Source organism: Myiozetetes cayanensis, unplaced genomic scaffold (genome assembly GCF_022539395.1).
Source record: "Myiozetetes cayanensis isolate MyiCay16 unplaced genomic scaffold, myiCay2020 scf1, whole genome shotgun sequence".
Classification (NCBI taxonomy): Eukaryota; Metazoa; Chordata; class Aves; order Passeriformes; family Tyrannidae; genus Myiozetetes; species Myiozetetes cayanensis.
The window spans coordinates 46,811,557-46,828,234 of NW_026086604.1; the positions used below are offsets into that span (position 1 = coordinate 46,811,557).

Here is a 16,678-nt window from a genome sequence, read left to right on the forward strand (position 1 = left end):
GACAGAGTGACAAAGGACATGGAAATTACTTTTCTACCTTTGCCTCGGCTGTCATTGGTAGGATCTGCCTTCAGGCCTGTCAGGGCCCTGTGCCTAGTGGCATTTCTCTGGCAGAGGAAGATCAGTCTGAGTCTAGTTATACAAACTGGACATGCACATGCCCAAGGCAGCAGGTGGGATGTGCCAAAGGTCATGAGGGAGCTGACCATGAGCCTTATGATACTGCTCTTTCTCACCTTTGGAGTGCTGTGGTGATTAAGAGATTCCTGATGAGTGGAAGGAAGCAAATGGCACACCTGTCTTGCCCCAAAAGGACCAGGAACAGAGGGTCAGGGGAGCTACAGGCTAGTGATTGTAAGGGCAGTTGGATTAAATTCTCAGGAAACCATCCAAGCATGTGGATGGGAAGGTGATTGGAAACAGTCATGGATTTATGAAGGGTAAAGCATGCTTTACCAACCCAGTTGCCTTCTGTGATGATGGCTTCATTGATGATGGGAGAGCAGTGAGTGTTGTTTGTCTTGACTTCAGCAGAGTTGCAGATGTAGCCAGACTAGAAAGATGCAGTTTGAATAGGTAGAATAAAGGATTATACTGTCCAGCCAACAGTCAGCTACCAGTGATTCCTCAGAAGTTTGGTACTAGGGATTAACACTATGTTTTCATTCACAACATGAGCAGTGTTCAGGAAAGACAGAAAACCTCAGTCATGAGCTGCCCATAGAAAAGGTGGGAGTCAGACTGTACTTACATGCCAAAAATATGAAAGGCAATGGATGACACAGATTGCAGCAAGGGAATATCTAGCTATTCACTAGGAATCATTGTCTCCACTATGAGGGAGGTCGAGCAGTAGAAGAGAGCCCTGAAGATGTTGTGGAATCTCTGTCCACGGAAAAGGATCAAAACTTGCCTGGATTTTACCCTGAGTAACTTAATATAACTTTGAAGTTGAATCTAACTTGGTAACTCTACTTTGCTCAGGCAGTTAACTGAGAGTTTTACAAAAATCCCTCACAACCAAAATTATTCTATGAGTATACTGGTACATTTGCACTACATTTTATTTGACAGTTACGTCCAGAGCTCTTCTTTGAGGTCTCTGAAATATACTTTGTCCTGAAACTCGTGTTGTGCTGTCTTGATAATTGTTTCCTACTATTCTGCTTCAGTATATTCAGTAACATTCCCATGCTGCACTTTACCAGTTACTTTATGTAAACTTCTGTTCTATAATGGAAGTACTTTGTGGAAAAGGATATAAGGCAATACTCAATAATCCTTTTCAGTCACAGAAAAATAGTTGTTCACATTAATAGAATTCTGAAAATGGCATCCCTGAAGTTATTCCCTTAAAATAGAAGTGGTACAGAGAAGAAGTTATGTTTTCAATGTCTGTTTGAGATAGCTCACTCATTCTTCAACCAGTGAGTGTTTTTTTTTTTTTTTTAGGAATGTGAGGTTCAAGTTTGATGTCCAGATTTATTAAATTCGGAGACTTAAGGCTGTGTTCTCACATCTGTTGTACTTTTTAAAAATGCTGTTGTTCAGCAGTCTGTGTGTTGGGCATGATACTTAGAGAAAGCAGAAAAAAAATGGAGGGAGGCAGTGGTGGTGCTTTAATGTTGCTGGTTTTCCTTATAATGTTGCATCTGAAAGACTTCTATTGTTTTAGTAAATTGATTTATTTATTTAATTTTAAAAATATATATGTTTCTCCTTTCAGAGATGTGAAGCCTGATAATATGCTGCTAGATAAAGCTGGTCATTTAAAATTAGCTGATTTTGGTACTTGTATGAAGATGAACAAGGTAAACATATGTTTGTAATTTCACTTTTCTGTTTGTGAAAGGAAAACATAGTTAAAAGTGAAAAGAAAATATACTGAAAACTTTTCAGCTAGATGAGCAGAGTTGGAAGTTCCACTCTGTTCCCATTACTGCTCTTCATGGTCATTGTAAAAAGCGTCCCTGCCCATGGCAGGGGGTTGGAACTAGATGATCTTTAATGTCGCTTCCAGTCTAAACCATTCTGTGATCCTGTGATTCATGCATCTTATTCAACGACAAGGTAAAATGCAGGAATGGTTCTTCGAGTACTGTTTTCTAGAGAAACTTTCTGAAGTCAAGCCTTTGATTACCTCTAGATCCTCAGGGTTATTTCTTTAAGTCTTTGGTTATGAAAAGTTAATGCGCAGAAGTGAGATCATTTTTACGTAGTGTGTCAGTAATGAGAGAATCAAAACTGACGTGCAAGTCGCTGAATACCAGTTGTACTTATTAGCCATATGCTGACATAGCACAAGGAAAAATCTGAAGGAAACAGGTGTCAGAGAATTATTTCTTTTTTAAAAATATATCCTGAGGTCATTAAAAAAATATTTTGCAACAGTATTTCACACACCATGAAGCACTGTTGTTCCTTACACAAAATGGATTGGTTTGTGTTAGCCTGCACGTATATTTGAGGAAAACAATCTGAAATATGTGGTACTTAGTAGAGTCAGTGTAATATGTACATTGTGTTCTCATCATATTCCAGGAGCTTTGAATAAATTACTGTGCTTGGCTGCTTTGCCATAAATAAAAGGCCACAGTGAAAACCAAATGCAGGTTACGTGTACAAATTCAAGGAGTTTTCTCACTAACAGCCCACTTCGGTAGAATAGCTGACACAAAATTTGGCTTTATTTTGACTTAATGTAGCATTATTCTTGACTGATTATGTTCTTAACAAAGAGGAATTTTGAAATACAGAAAAGCATTATCCTGCTCCTTAAGCTGTACATGCAAAAAAAAACAAAGAGAAAAATATTGCAAAACTTTGCTGTACATTAGCATCACTGAAGTAAACTTATGTCAGCATAATCTTACATTTTGTACTGCTCTGAACAAAGCTGTCCAATTTGACTCTTGAGCCTAGTCTTGGTTCCTCTAGTCTTTTGAAAGAGGAAGGTTAATCTGTAGAAGAAAAGCTGCTCAGCACAGGACGTTTAGTTTAGGTGCATTCTGGATTTGCTGCACATGCAACACTGGATTAATATTTGTTTTATTTACTTAGTTATATATTTTAATGCAAGTTTTTCTACTGATCCCTTCCTAGGAATGGCTTAGGATTATTTCAGAAGTGCCTGAGTGGCACTTGAAGAGGGTGCGCGGTTGTAGCCTCAGCATTCTGGGTGACAGCTCCAGTGTGACTGACCTCAGATCTGCCAGTCCTTTATCAGGGGTGTGAGGAATGTCAAATGTTCTCCTCACCTGTTACCTGTTTCGAAGTCTGTCTACTTAGAGTTTCAAAGCCCTGTCTACAGCCCAGTCTTCCTGGTATTAAGTATATTGAGTCAGAGGCAAAAAATTTGTACTTTATCAGTTCCTGTCAGCAAAATCCCTGATGTTGACCCATTTATGCTAACAGAGGAGCTTTCACTATTTACGGTACATCCTGTCAGTATATGACACATTTATGTTGGCATGAACAGTGTGTGCAGGGCCTAGGTGCAATTCTCATTATTTCTTGGGTACTAACAGAAGTTTTTAAATTAACTTTCACTGTGTTTGACAGATCTGGTGCTTTGCTCTGGATGTAGCAGTTTAGACTTCAAAAATATTAAAATACCCATTCAAAAAAGAATGTTTGTTGACCAAAGTTGATGTGGATCTGTTGATGTTGCTTAGGGTGCATAAACTCTTGGAAATGATTTGCAATTTTGGATCTTATATTTGGGCCTGGGTGTTTTCCTGCTCTTTGTAGGAAGGTATGGTACGATGTGATACGGCTGTGGGAACACCAGACTATATCTCTCCTGAAGTACTGAAGTCCCAGGGAGGTGATGGTTACTATGGGCGAGAATGTGACTGGTGGTCAGTTGGAGTCTTCTTGTATGAGATGCTTGTAGGTGAGTAGTAGGATAATCAGAATTGACTACACTGCTTAATCAGACTCCATGTTAAAATCACTGTTGTTTTCCACTTTATTACTCTTCTGACATAAACTGTGGTTTACAGATCCTGGTATTTACAGAATATGTTCTAGAAAAATTCTGTCACAGTTCTTAAACATTTGGCCTTGCCTCTTGTTCACTTGGTTGCTTACATTGTTGCATGTGTAGTTCATATATTAAAAATCAAATCTATAATACTTTTGGTTTGCTTTTTAACTTTTGTGGTTCTGCTTTTTCAGGGGATACACCTTTTTATGCAGATTCTTTGGTTGGAACGTACAGTAAGATTATGAACCATAAGAACTCCCTTACTTTCCCTGATGACAATGACATTTCTAAAGAGGCAAAAAACCTTATTTGTGCCTTTTTAACTGATAGGTAAGACTTAAATTTTATTCACAACAAAAATAAACCTTTATTAAGACAATTTCTTCTCATGTTGAAGGAAAATACATATTTGTTTTATGTGGGCTTTTAAACTACTCAAGAGAAGTGAAATTCTTATTGTCTTGGCATGAATGGAGTGTAACAACTTGGCAGCTGTGTTACCAGTCCATGATGCAGAGCTTCCTGTGGACAAGAGTTAAAATCGGACTGTGTTCTGAAATGTAGCTGTAGTGCTCATATAGTTGTCTTCTTATGAAAACTTTTGAGTTATGTCTACTTCTTACCGTAGTTGGAGGGGTGTTTTATTGCCTTTGTTCTTATATTATGCCTTGAAATGAGTCTTTCCTTCAGAATAATTTATGTAATCTCACATGTTTAACCACAACTGTCTTTAACAGGGAAGTGAGACTGGGACGAAATGGTGTAGAAGAAATTAAACGGCACCTTTTCTTCAAAAATGATCAGTGGGCTTGGGAAACACTCAGAGACAGTAAGTACAGCACTCTTCTCAGAGATGATGATCTGGCTTACTTATGTACTGTGTTAGCAAAAGGATGCCTCTGTATTTTGTTTAAAGGAATTTAAAATTTTATTTACCCTGTACCAAGGAAATAGATTTCTTAGTCACTTGAGTGATATAATGATTATTATCATACTGTTTTGCATTTTTTCCAGCTGTAGCACCAGTCGTGCCTGACTTAAGTAGTGACATTGACACTAGTAATTTTGATGATCTGGAAGAAGACAAAGGAGAGGAAGAAACATTTCCCATACCAAAAGCATTTGTGGGCAACCAGCTTCCTTTTGTAGGATTTACGTATTACAGCAACCGTCGGTATGTGTGCAGAGAGCAAGCTCGTGGTGTACTCTCTTGTCAACAGTCTTTCTGACTCTTACCAACCAGTATTTAGATAAAAGTCTATTTGGATGCTTAAAAACAATTCAGAATACTAATAAATTACACTCTTTTGATACTTTGCTAATGACAAACTCTACTGCTAGGCATCAACTCCTTAAAATATCACACTGTTTTTGGATGTCCTATTCTGCTATGAGAAGATTATATAGTAATGCTGCAGAAGCTAAGCAAGAAAAATCCACTAGGCAGAGTTACCTGCAGAGCACTGAATTGTATATGTAGAGTCATGAATCAGGGGTAGGAATGTCCATTTGTTTTACTGCAAATTACTGTTCCTGAGCTGTAGATGAAGTTTCCATGCTTTACATCTGTGTTATAGCATGTAATAAATTAAACCTCAGCTTACTAGGAATAAAATATTTCCTACTTGGCTGCTTTCTGCTTTATAATTCTAAGTACCCATCCACTGCAGAGTGAGATTGTGATACTTTACAGTTTTCACTATTGCTTGAAAGACTTGAAAGTTAAAATTGTATGCATTGATACTTTCAACTGTCATTAGTATTGTAGGCCCTGTGGATAGCTATAGTTACATTCAAAAATTTCAATAACTTTTTCTTATTTTGAAAGCTGCTTTTAATTGTGGTGGGTATCAGTCAGTTCTAAAATGGACTCAAACTTCCATTAGACCATGTCAGATAGAGACTATTAGTTTTAATAGCATTTCTGCATAGGAAAACCTTAAAGGAAATAAATCTGTTTTTCATGCTTGCGTAGAACAGGAAACACTTTTCCAAGCCTGTGGTGAAATTCTTTCCATCTCCGCGAAGAGTTGGATTTGTTGTTGCTTTCTGCGTAGTGAGGCATAGAAGGACTTGCAGGCTTTTCATATAGGCTGTGAGTTCAGCAGTTCAAGAGTCTTTGAGTCTATTGGCCTTGCAGAAAGATCTTGGAATATGTTGTCAAGAAGGTGAAGTAGCATACAGAAGCTCGTTAATATCAGAATTTCTTCTTTCCCCATCTTCCCTTTTGGGGGACAGTATCAGGAATTTTGAGAACTAAGTGACTGTGGTTTTGCTGTCATGGAAGAGCTTTGCTGCTAAATACTATCATAACTTTGTAGGCTTACTAGAACTATGATGTTGGCCTAGAATTGAATTTTGTCCTATAATATTCTGCTGGTGTGATTGTCTTGAAAAGTCATGTGTTGGAGAGTTCTTCACATAATCTGATGCACTTAAAAGATGCTTTACTCTCTCCAGTTCAGTTATCAGGCTAAGAAAATCACATCAGATACCAAAGGAATTTGAAGATAGTGATTTGTATTTATTTACCTGACTTTTCAGAATCGTCATGAATAGGAATTTGTAGTATTTTTAGAAAACGCTTACGTAAAATAAGAACACTGGCTTCAGGGCAAACTTTTTGTGTGTGGAACTCTTAGTAACTTTGTTGAAAGATACACAAGCTCTGCAGAGTTTGCTTCATTATTGCTACTTGCTGCACAAGTGCCTGAGTAAATATTTACGGGATGGAAGCCAATGAGAGTGTTGTAACCAAGGAAAGCAAAGATTATTTTTTTAAATGGTTATTAAAAAAGAAAAGTGGTTGTATTAGTATTTGGCAGAAATCCTTTTTTTCTGCAGGCTTTCTACTGCAGCTTTCTACTTTACCTTTTACAATAAATTAAGCTTTTCAGTTAAATGTGCTTAAATGATTATCTTGCTATTTGGTTATCCACATTTTGGAGCAATAAATCTTTTAGGTTATCTTTTAGGATGATTTTATTATTTTAGTGTTTTTTTCATAGTCTTACCTTTAAATAAACAACTCTTCCAATATAACTTTTAATATGTTTTTGCAGGTATTTAGCTGCCTCTGCAGAAAATTCCAATGATAACAGAACAGGCCCCACTGTGGACAAAAGTGTGGTATGTCTTACTGATTTTCAGCTTTGTTTTATCCTAGTAAAGAATCTATTGCATGGACATAAACTGTTTTGAGTTAGAAATGTCATAAATTATTTTAGTGTTTGAAATATGAGAAATCAGTTAGTAACTTTTAGATGTTTACTATGGTCTCCCTAATAAAATTATTGAAAAAACAGGATTTCACTTCTTCATATAGCATTAGTTTTCGTGAACTGGATAAAATAGCTGAAACTGCATGCTCTTTTCGTGGAAAAGGATTCACAGTTTTTATCTTTAAAAATATGAAAGTATTTGTGCAGCATATTTAGAGTGCTCTGTCTATCTCAGATATGTATGCTAGCCTTGCAGCAACCATGGAGCCTGGATGTGAGTGGGATGGGAAGCTTGGACTTTCCAGCAACCCACCAGTTTAGCTCTGGAGTTGGGCTTCCTATGAACCCAAGTGGGAGGTGGCAGATAATGTGCCAGGCTTGGGTGTTCTGTTCCTTCCCAAGGGTGCCCCACAAGCTATTGGGAATTAGGGCAGTGAAGATCATCATTCTTGCAGTTCACCTTGCAAGAAATGATCAGGAATTCTTTCAGTTACTACTTCCCAAGCTCCCTGACAGTCGAGTTTCTAGGAAGGTACCCCTAAGGTGTTTGAGACAAGACCTACTTGGATTCTCTGTAAGTTCTGATGTAAATCGAGCTATTCCCTTAGAATGGTTTTGTATTTTAAAAATTCCATTCTTTCCAGGAAAAAACCTTGTCAAAATATTGATAATTAACTAAAAGAAGTCTTGGCTTTGACTAGGACTTACTTTGTTAGTATTTTGTTCTGCTATGTTTTCTGTTGAGAGTAGAAAAGAAGCAGATATCAATCTATGTTCCCTTTTCTCTTAAACTTGCAATGTAAGGGTTTTAATGATATATGGCACTATCCAGAGAAAATTTGAAAGGGCAGGGAAACTGATTGTGTCTGTTTTTGAGCAACTGTATTAATTAATCATTGCAGTGTCTTGATTCTTTATGTATGTTGATGTGTTCCACACATTTTGCTTTCCTCATAAGCATTTAACTGTTGATATAGTAAAATTTAAAAACCTAACCTAGCCAGACTTTCAAATATTTGAAGATACTTAAAACTGTGTGTTGGCTTTTGATTGACTTGGAAAAGAGTTACTGAATGGGCTTGGCGTGATTAGTGGGATACAGGCAACTGTGTGTAGTTAAAGAACCCTCAGTAGTCCTGCCCATATTGTCAGATACATTTGAATGTCTTGTCATTTCCCAGTTTTGGGAGGTGAAACTCTGGAAGGATCTGAGTGATATAGGGAGGTTTAAATAAATGTTTTTACTACAAGGTATTTTTACCCCACAGTTCTTTCTCAGCTGTTTTTCTTTCATTACATGCTGCAATGAAAACGGTAATGTTGACACATGGTTAGCAAATTAATTAGTTCTGGAAATATAACACAAGATGTTACCTGGTCTATCTGATTTTGAAGTGGTACTGAGTGTCTTCTGGGAGAGATTGAGTGCCACAGATTTCCAAAAAATTCATTGTGTTTTGTGAGTGTGTAAAACTTCACAGAACTAGACCGTGAAGTTAAACAGAAATGGAATTCAACATCCTTTTACTGGATTTCAAACTTTTTTGAAGATCTCATTGTTTACTTTGGTTTAGTGCTACCATAACCACCTGTCAATAGTTTAGATATTAAGAAAGAGGAGATTAACAGATTCTTTTGCACTGGATCTTAGCTTTTCTTCATTGCTCAGGGTGCAGAACCAGATGCACTATGCTGTGGTGATTAAGAGAGAGAGAGGAAAAAGAAAAAGTATGACAGTTCCAAAGGGATTTTCCTTGACTTCTCTGCTCTACACAGGCTTTTCTATAGTACTTTCCTCCGCTGCTTCCTGCTCAAAATGGAAACTGAGAACAAACTGAAACTTAAAGGAATGCTTTTATACTGAGTTAATTGTAACTCAGGATTTTCTTAAGGTATTATTTAGTCTGTTGATATCAGATTGTGAACTAGTCCGGAAGCCTGTTGTCTTGTACTGATATAATTAGACTGCTCAGCAAGCTTAGATAGGCCCCTTGGGGTACAGCCCTCTATGAGAACATCCAGAGACAGAAAGAAGCAAGAGGATGCAATAGCTGTCCAAACCTAGTAGGAGCCAGTACAGAAATGCTTCAGTTGCCAGATGTCTTTTTGAACCTGTTCCTCATCTGTCCCATTTAGTTCCTGTCTGCACCCTGTCTGGAAGGGCTATAATGTGAACAACCAAGAAATGGAAGAGCAATTACATGGAAACTCTTGTCCTCCGTTTTGTCATTTGGCATTTGCTGTGGTCCTTTTTTACTGAAGTGAGAGATAGCCTTTAAGTAGTCTTGCTTCTTGCTTTATTTCTGATTGGTTCATACCAAGGAGGTAAATGTGTTGTGTACTGGTCCTCCTTCCTCAAAGTTTAGATTTAGAGGCCATCTCTGTGTTTTTTTCACTACAACCCTTGCCTGATCCATATAGTGTTATATTCTGTGTCACACCAGTAATTCATTTTCTGGAGCTGCTCTGTAAGTGCTGAGATGTCTAATTTTTTGAGATTTCTTGAGTTTTTGGAGTTAAACCAGGAAACAAGAAAGCAAAAGATCAGAACCACTTGAATATGTTGCTTTGAAGAGAATCTAGATTAGGAATATAATTCTTCTTTATGCAGTTCCAAGAGTGTTGAGGGAAAAGTGGAAGAACTAAATAGGCTGAAATCCTGATAAGATCAGTGGAAAGGTTTGTAGTGAATCAACATAAGATTGACTTAATGAGCTTCCTCAAAGTTGAAACCGTCTTGTTAACTGAGGATTTTGGTGATGTTGAATTGGGATTATTGTGCCCAGAGATTCAGTAGAAGGTAGATATTTTAAGAGCACATGAAAAGACTGAATTTTTTAATTTACCCTGCTGGCAAACAGTACATGCTATGCAGTAATGTTCTGTATTAGCATCTACATTTTTTACTGTTTTTGAAACCTTAGTACAGTTCTAGCTGTAAAAGTGTTCTCTGACTAAATAGATGTTAAGAATGTTTACTCCCTATTGCTAATAACTGACAAGCCTGGTTCTGCTTCCTGAACTTGTTGGGAGTTTGAAGATGCATTGCAAAATACATGTGGTGGTTCATGCTAGAAAAAGAAAGTTTGAGACTAACTAAAATGCTTTCTTATAGCTTTGCAGTGATATCTTTAGTCAGATTCTGAAGATACATAAAACAAGGACAATTTGATTTAGCTTAGCCCTGTGAATTTTGATGATACCCTAAAATTTTGTGTGCATGCAAATGACAAAGCAGTGTTGTTTCTTGTAATTAAATTTCTTAGCATTTGGGGTGGGGGGGCATCATTTTAATAAGGTAAAAATTAGTGTTTTGATAGGAGAGAGTAAACTGTGATACAATCTAAACAGAACTGAATATTTTGAAATGCTTTTTTAAAGTTTCTAAATTTAATGCATGTTCTTTCATGTACAAATATATATTTAAAGCTGGAAAATATGCAGAAGATGATCTATGAGTTGGAAGAACAGCTACATAATGAAATGCAGTTGAAAGATGAAATGGAGCAAAAGTGCAGGTGAGACTTTGAACTTTATTGTTTACATAATTTAAATACATCTGACACTTCAGTTCTGTGTTATTGCTCTGGGGATTACCAGAATAACACTAAGAATGGTATTGTAGTTCTCCAAGGGAGTTCCAGGCATAGATTTAAGTAATTCCAAAATTTTCTTGACTATAGTATGAACATAATGTTTTCTTTTCATTGACACCTGTGTAACACACATTCTTTCTGAACACTCGAGTGTTTATCTGGTATCTCTGTAGTCAGATGTTTTATTGCACTGAGTTACACACTGATCATGCTGATTTTTTTAAGATACTGTATATACGGTATATATTAGATTATTAAAATTAACTAACTGGTTTCTAAATACAGGGTACTTGTTGGAAAACTTTTTTTTTTTTTTTCTGTGAATGACAGATAAGAACAGCTGTTTGCTTTCTAAAGTTGTTTCTACCATATTGAAAGAAGTAGCTAGTGAGAATTTGCATTTTTCTTGCAGCTACACTTATGAACAAACAGTTGTGATTCTTACTTTCTGATAACCAGGCATTTTTACTTAGATTCATGCAAACTAAATTCCCCTTCAGTCAGTTCTCTTTTTGAAGTGTTTTCCTGAAGGACTAAATAATACCGGGAGGCAACATAGGTACAGGATACATGAAGAATTTAGGCTTGTGAATTAGGACCAAAGTGTATAGCTGTACAAGCTACTAATGTGTAAACTGGTAACCCAAGTGGTCTGGTGGGAATTTAGTCTGTGTGACACTGTTGCTTACTTCAACACAACCTCACTGTTCACACGTTCTGCTTGCTTTCCACAAGCAGGACGTACCTTGCTTGAAGGATATTCAGTAACTGTCTCCCTGCAGTACTACTGAAGTTGTCAGAACACAACAGTGTGTCTTCTGGTATGTCATACCATTCACTGCAGAGTTAGTAGATAGGATATATTGCTGTAAATGCTCATTTTTGTACCTGCCAGGTAGCATTGTCTGGGTCCTTTTTGTTACCTCTTTGAAGAGAGCTACCTAGCTACGAAAATGCAGTGGATGTGTCAACGTTATTGCCAGATAACCTCACTCTGTAGTCCAGTGTTCTAATACATTGCTTCAAAATAGGGACTTTCAAATAATATTATTCAGATATCTTTATCTATAGTAGGAAGCTGCTTACTGCTGAATAAGGAACTATTTTAGGTATTTGGAAAGTCACAAGGAGAGGAAGTTTTAGCAGTTTACCAGGGTATTCTAATTTTAAGGATAGCCTGTTGTGTACATACTCTGTTTTACATTTGCAGATCTTGGAATAAAACGTGACACCCAAAGTTTTGCATATTTATTCTGCAACAAAGTGGATAATTACGTAATATATTTTACAAGTTATTTCCAATGGTTGGTTGTGTTCTTCAGCATAAGTCAAAATGTGAATGTTCACTTTAGTAACGGTCACAAATTGTTTCACTAGAAAAAACGATGTATAATGTATCTTGTTTAATGAGCTTTTTTATTTTTAGATCTTCAAATATAAAACTAGACAAGATAATGAAAGAACTGGATGAAGAGGTAATTTTTTTCCTCACTGAAGTCACCTTAGTTGGGTAGAGAGTGGAGTAAAGAATAGTACTTTCATGATTCTAAGATATTTCTTCTGTGACTAAAAACCGTGACTGAGTTTAAGTTGGATATTAAAAGCTTTTGCTTTCTGTAAATCCTACTGATTTATGTTTTCTCTGCTAAATATTTTGCTTAGTCTTGCTCATCGCAATTTCTCTGGAGTTTATCAAATCAACTACTATAAAAATTATTATACAGATGATTTTCTACTGAGTCCTTATGTTGTCTCTTATAATAATTTTAATGGCTACTTTATGTATAATCATATTAACAACAGTTTTCCTAGTAATTTCATAAATTTGTCATGCAGAAGTTAAAAAAGACATAATTTCTGAAAACTCATTCACTGGAAACAATGCATCAGTTTCCTTGATAATTAATTGCAGAGATACTGGTTTAGGGGTCATTCCTTAAAATGTAAATAGAAAATACAATTGCTTCTAATTTTAGGGCAATCAGAGGAAGAACTTGGAAACAACAGTGTCTCAGATTGAGAAGGAAAAGATGGTATTGCAACATAAGATAAATGAATATCAAAGAAAATTTGAACAAGAGAATGAAAGAAGGCGAAATGTGGAAAATGAAGGTATGCCATACTGACCAAACATTGACACTGATGAGGTATATGATTTGTTTTCGGGTATAATATACTACCTTGACATCCTAAGTGCTATCCAACTTAAAAGCTATCTTTTCGAATAATGAACACAGATTTTGAGTTTATTTTTGTCTGAATACAATATTTTTGTTCTTATTTTTAAATTCTATTCTTTACAGTGCGAGTTGTTGGTCTGCAAGCATAAAATTTGACATAAAAATATATGTAAGAAATAAAAAGCCAACAAAAAGGCTATTATATGCCAGGAATTTTTTAGAGCATGTTTGTGTAAAAAACCCCAAAACTCAAGAACAAAACCCTGAGAATGTTTTTTAATCTGCTGTGTTAATGGTGCCATTTCTCTTTAGTGTCCACACTAAAAGATCAGATGGAAGACTTGAAAAAAATCAGCCAGCATTCACAAATTTCAAGTGAGAAGATAACACAATTACAAAAACAGGTATGTTGCTTCTGTTCTTTGTCTTCATGATTTCTTAGATTTCAGCATTCAAATGTACTGAGCTTTCAAATGTAACCAAACTGGACTCAATAATTTTTGTATTTGAGAATCTTGTCTGGTTTATTTTAACAGCTAGAAGAAGCGAATGATTTGCTGAGGACAGAATCTGATACAGCAGCAAGACTGAGGAAGGGTAACACAGAAATGAGCAAGTCATTAAGTCAGTTAGAATCATTGAATAGAGAACTTCAGGAAAGGTGCAGAGTCCTGGAAAGCACAAAACTGCAGGTGGAGAAAGATTATTACCAACTACAAGCAGCTTTGGAGTCGGAACGAAGGGACAAAAGTCATGGATCTGAAATGATTGGAGAGCTACAAGGTAATTCTTTTGTATTTATATTTTACCAAAAAAGTTGTGATGACCCTACTTTATTAAATAAAATACAGTTAGATAAAGAAAGGAAAGGCAAACTGCAAACCAACTGTGATTTAACAATTTCTGAAGATTGGATCTTATTTCCTGGATTATGTCTGAGCAGCTCTTGGGAGGGAGAGAGAGTATCAAAACCAAAGAGTGGCAAACAGTGATTGTGAATCTGGGGCTTCTCTGGCTGAAAGTCTGAGCCCAGTTGTACAAAAATATGAACAGCTGATACAGTGCTAGAGAAGACACACCACTCTATCTTACTGCCTTCTGCAGTTGCCACATTGAAGTATCCTGCACTTTCTCCTTTCATTTGTGGAGGAAGTGATCTTGCTGTTAAATTGCATTGTTTTCTTTTATTATGATTCTAAATTACTTTATATGCCCTTTATGAGATGAAGGGCATAGTAAGGGATGCAGATGTGGAATCCCTTTATTTCAGGATGTTTGGAACCTCCTACCACTTGTACTGATTCTTCATACCAGAAACTATTCAGATACCTTAGTTCATGACTGTGCCTGTGCTAATGGATCCTGTCTCTTAACTTGTCATTTTAAACCATCTGTCTGGACATGAGTCACAGTCTTTGGATGAGGACTTTTCCTTTCCATACTAAAAGGGAGCTTACGTGTTGGAGACTTTTTACCAGGGCCTGTAGTTTCAGAACAAAGGGGAATGGTTTTAAATTGAAAGAGAATACATTTACATTATATATAGGAAGAAATCTTTTACAATAAGGATGGTGAGACCCTGGGACAGAGAAATTGTTGTTGCCCTGTCCCTGGAAGTGTTCCAGACTGGGTCAGATGGGGCTTTGAGCAATGTGATCTACTGAAAGATGATCCTGCATATGGCAGGGAGTTTGAACTAGATGGTCGTCAAAGGTGTTTTCCAACTCATGTGGATGTGATTCTACTTAGTATTTAGTGTAAACTTCTGATGCTGCAAAGGGCTTTGCAGTAGATGCTGTGTGGTATGGGGAATAGTTCCTTTAGCTGTGTTAGAGCACTTAAAATCCTAGAGTGGTTTCAGTTGGAAAGGACTCTTAAGATCATTGAGTCCAACTGTCAACCCAGTGCTGCCAAGTCCACCACTACCCCATGTTCCTAAGTGCCACATTCACATGGTTTTTGAACACTTCCAGGAATGGTGATTCCACCACTTCCCTGGGCAGCCTGTTTCAATGCCTGACTACCCTTTCTGTGAAGAACTTTTTCCTAATACCCAATCTAAACCTCCCCTGGTGCCATCTTGTAGGTGGGTGTCACATTTGCTCACCTCCAGTTAACTGGGACCTCTCCATGATTTGAGTCACAGTTGTGTAAATACATATTGGATTAGTGCCTGTAGATCCATCTGAGACTGACTTTCTGTGTAATGGGCCTTATCTACGTATTAGTGAAGTTAGCACTGGAAAAGGTGCTTGTTGCATAGCATAGCAGAACTTGGATTAATGGAAGGCATTTTGCATATTAGATATGGGAAGGGATGGAAGGCATGTACCAATTTTTGCATGTGATTGGGTTTTGTGGATTGTTACTGATGGCATGCATAGAGTGGCTAAAAAGATCAATTTCCTCTACAATCTGCAGTCTTTGCGTGCCTGAAAATTTTGAAGCCGTAAATACTTTATGGGCCCAGAAATCAATAAAGGTTAAAAAGCCAATTGATCTAAGCCAAGTAACTAATATTGAGTGGTATTTAATTTCTTGTGGCAGTTCGGATTACAACCTTACAAGAAGAAGTAAAAAACATTAAAAACAATCTTGAAAGAGTGGAAGCAGAAAGAAAACAAGTACAGGATATGCTTAATCATTCAGAAAAGGTATGGTAAAATGGTGTTGAGACTAATGTTCTTTGTCAGCTTTTGACTGTATTTTCATGTAGTATTTATTGATGTTTCCAATTCCTGTGCTATATACTCTAAATTAGCCTTATATAAAAATTATTAACTAAATAGTGCTAATTTACAGTCTCATGAGGATGGTCTCACAAGTCCTTGGGTAGTTCTTACTTGTAGCATTTGACATAAAAATCTTTTCTGTTGTTTACTATCACTGATTCAATAATCCAGACCTTCTGCCACTAGCAAGGAAATTTTTTCTACCTGCCCAACCAAGGCTGCAGAGAGTTGCCTCTGAAACTATGAACTTTTAAAAATCTGAAATTTAAATTTTTGCTTTTATTGGATTTTAATTTGATTGGAACAGTGCCAGGCCTTTTGATCAACTTTGGAGCTGAAGCATTTCGATTTTTCTGTCCTTTGATCCTTCCTTCTGAATGGTAGCAGCACATTCCACTGTTTTCTCTGATCCCCTCCATAAGATGGAGAAACAAGTAAAGAAAAGTGAAAGGAAATCCTACACCCTTTCTCCAGACAGACTATGTAGTTAGCTCTGTGTTTTGAGGTCAGGTAAAGCCTTACTGTGCTGTGCAGTCTATGCAAATAAACCAGAGAGGTGTGACTATCTATGAGGGAAGGGGCAAGCAATTCTAATTTGGTGTTACATGAAAGAGCTATTCAAAGGCAAGTCCCTGTCTCTTAAAGCTCATCTCCAGTGCTTGTTTCGTGAGTTACTGTTAATGGCTGGCAGTTCCAACAATGAAATAGCAGAATGGTATCCAGGTAACAATAAATCAGATTCCTCTGTTCTCTAGCATTTTCAGTGCATTCGTTGCATGTTTCCAATTTAAATGACTACTTACTATTCAAACGGAGAAGTTTCCATTATCTTAACAATTGATAGACTACTGAAAAAAGTTAATGAAGTTTTTTCCAGAGCATTGAGTACAGGTTTTGTCTGTTGGCATTTTTTATTAAGCATGGAAAATAACACTGATAATTTCGTGATAACAAAAAGTTA

The 16,678-nt window shown here is 36.7% G+C and overlaps 1 protein-coding gene across 2 annotated transcripts in view; it reads left to right on the top strand.

The window, feature by feature from the left end:
- Positions 1–16,678, top strand: part of ROCK1 (Rho associated coiled-coil containing protein kinase 1) — an 89,151-nt gene that overhangs the window by 40,323 nt on the left and 32,150 nt on the right. For both annotated transcript variants that reach the window (XR_007629084.1, XM_050316371.1), the window contains exons 6-17: positions 1,727–1,811; positions 3,751–3,895; positions 4,180–4,318; positions 4,726–4,817; positions 5,003–5,162; positions 7,051–7,117; positions 10,639–10,727; positions 12,232–12,280; positions 12,782–12,917; positions 13,298–13,389; positions 13,522–13,768; positions 15,533–15,639. Coding sequence is in view for 1 of the 2 variants with exons in the window: in XM_050316371.1 (XP_050172328.1) it covers positions 1,727–1,811; positions 3,751–3,895; positions 4,180–4,318; positions 4,726–4,817; positions 5,003–5,162; positions 7,051–7,117; positions 10,639–10,727; positions 12,232–12,280; positions 12,782–12,917; positions 13,298–13,389; positions 13,522–13,768; positions 15,533–15,639 (1,408 nt within the window). In the remaining variant the exon portion in view is untranslated. The remainder of the gene's footprint in view (positions 1–1,726; positions 1,812–3,750; positions 3,896–4,179; positions 4,319–4,725; positions 4,818–5,002; positions 5,163–7,050; positions 7,118–10,638; positions 10,728–12,231; positions 12,281–12,781; positions 12,918–13,297; positions 13,390–13,521; positions 13,769–15,532; positions 15,640–16,678) is intronic.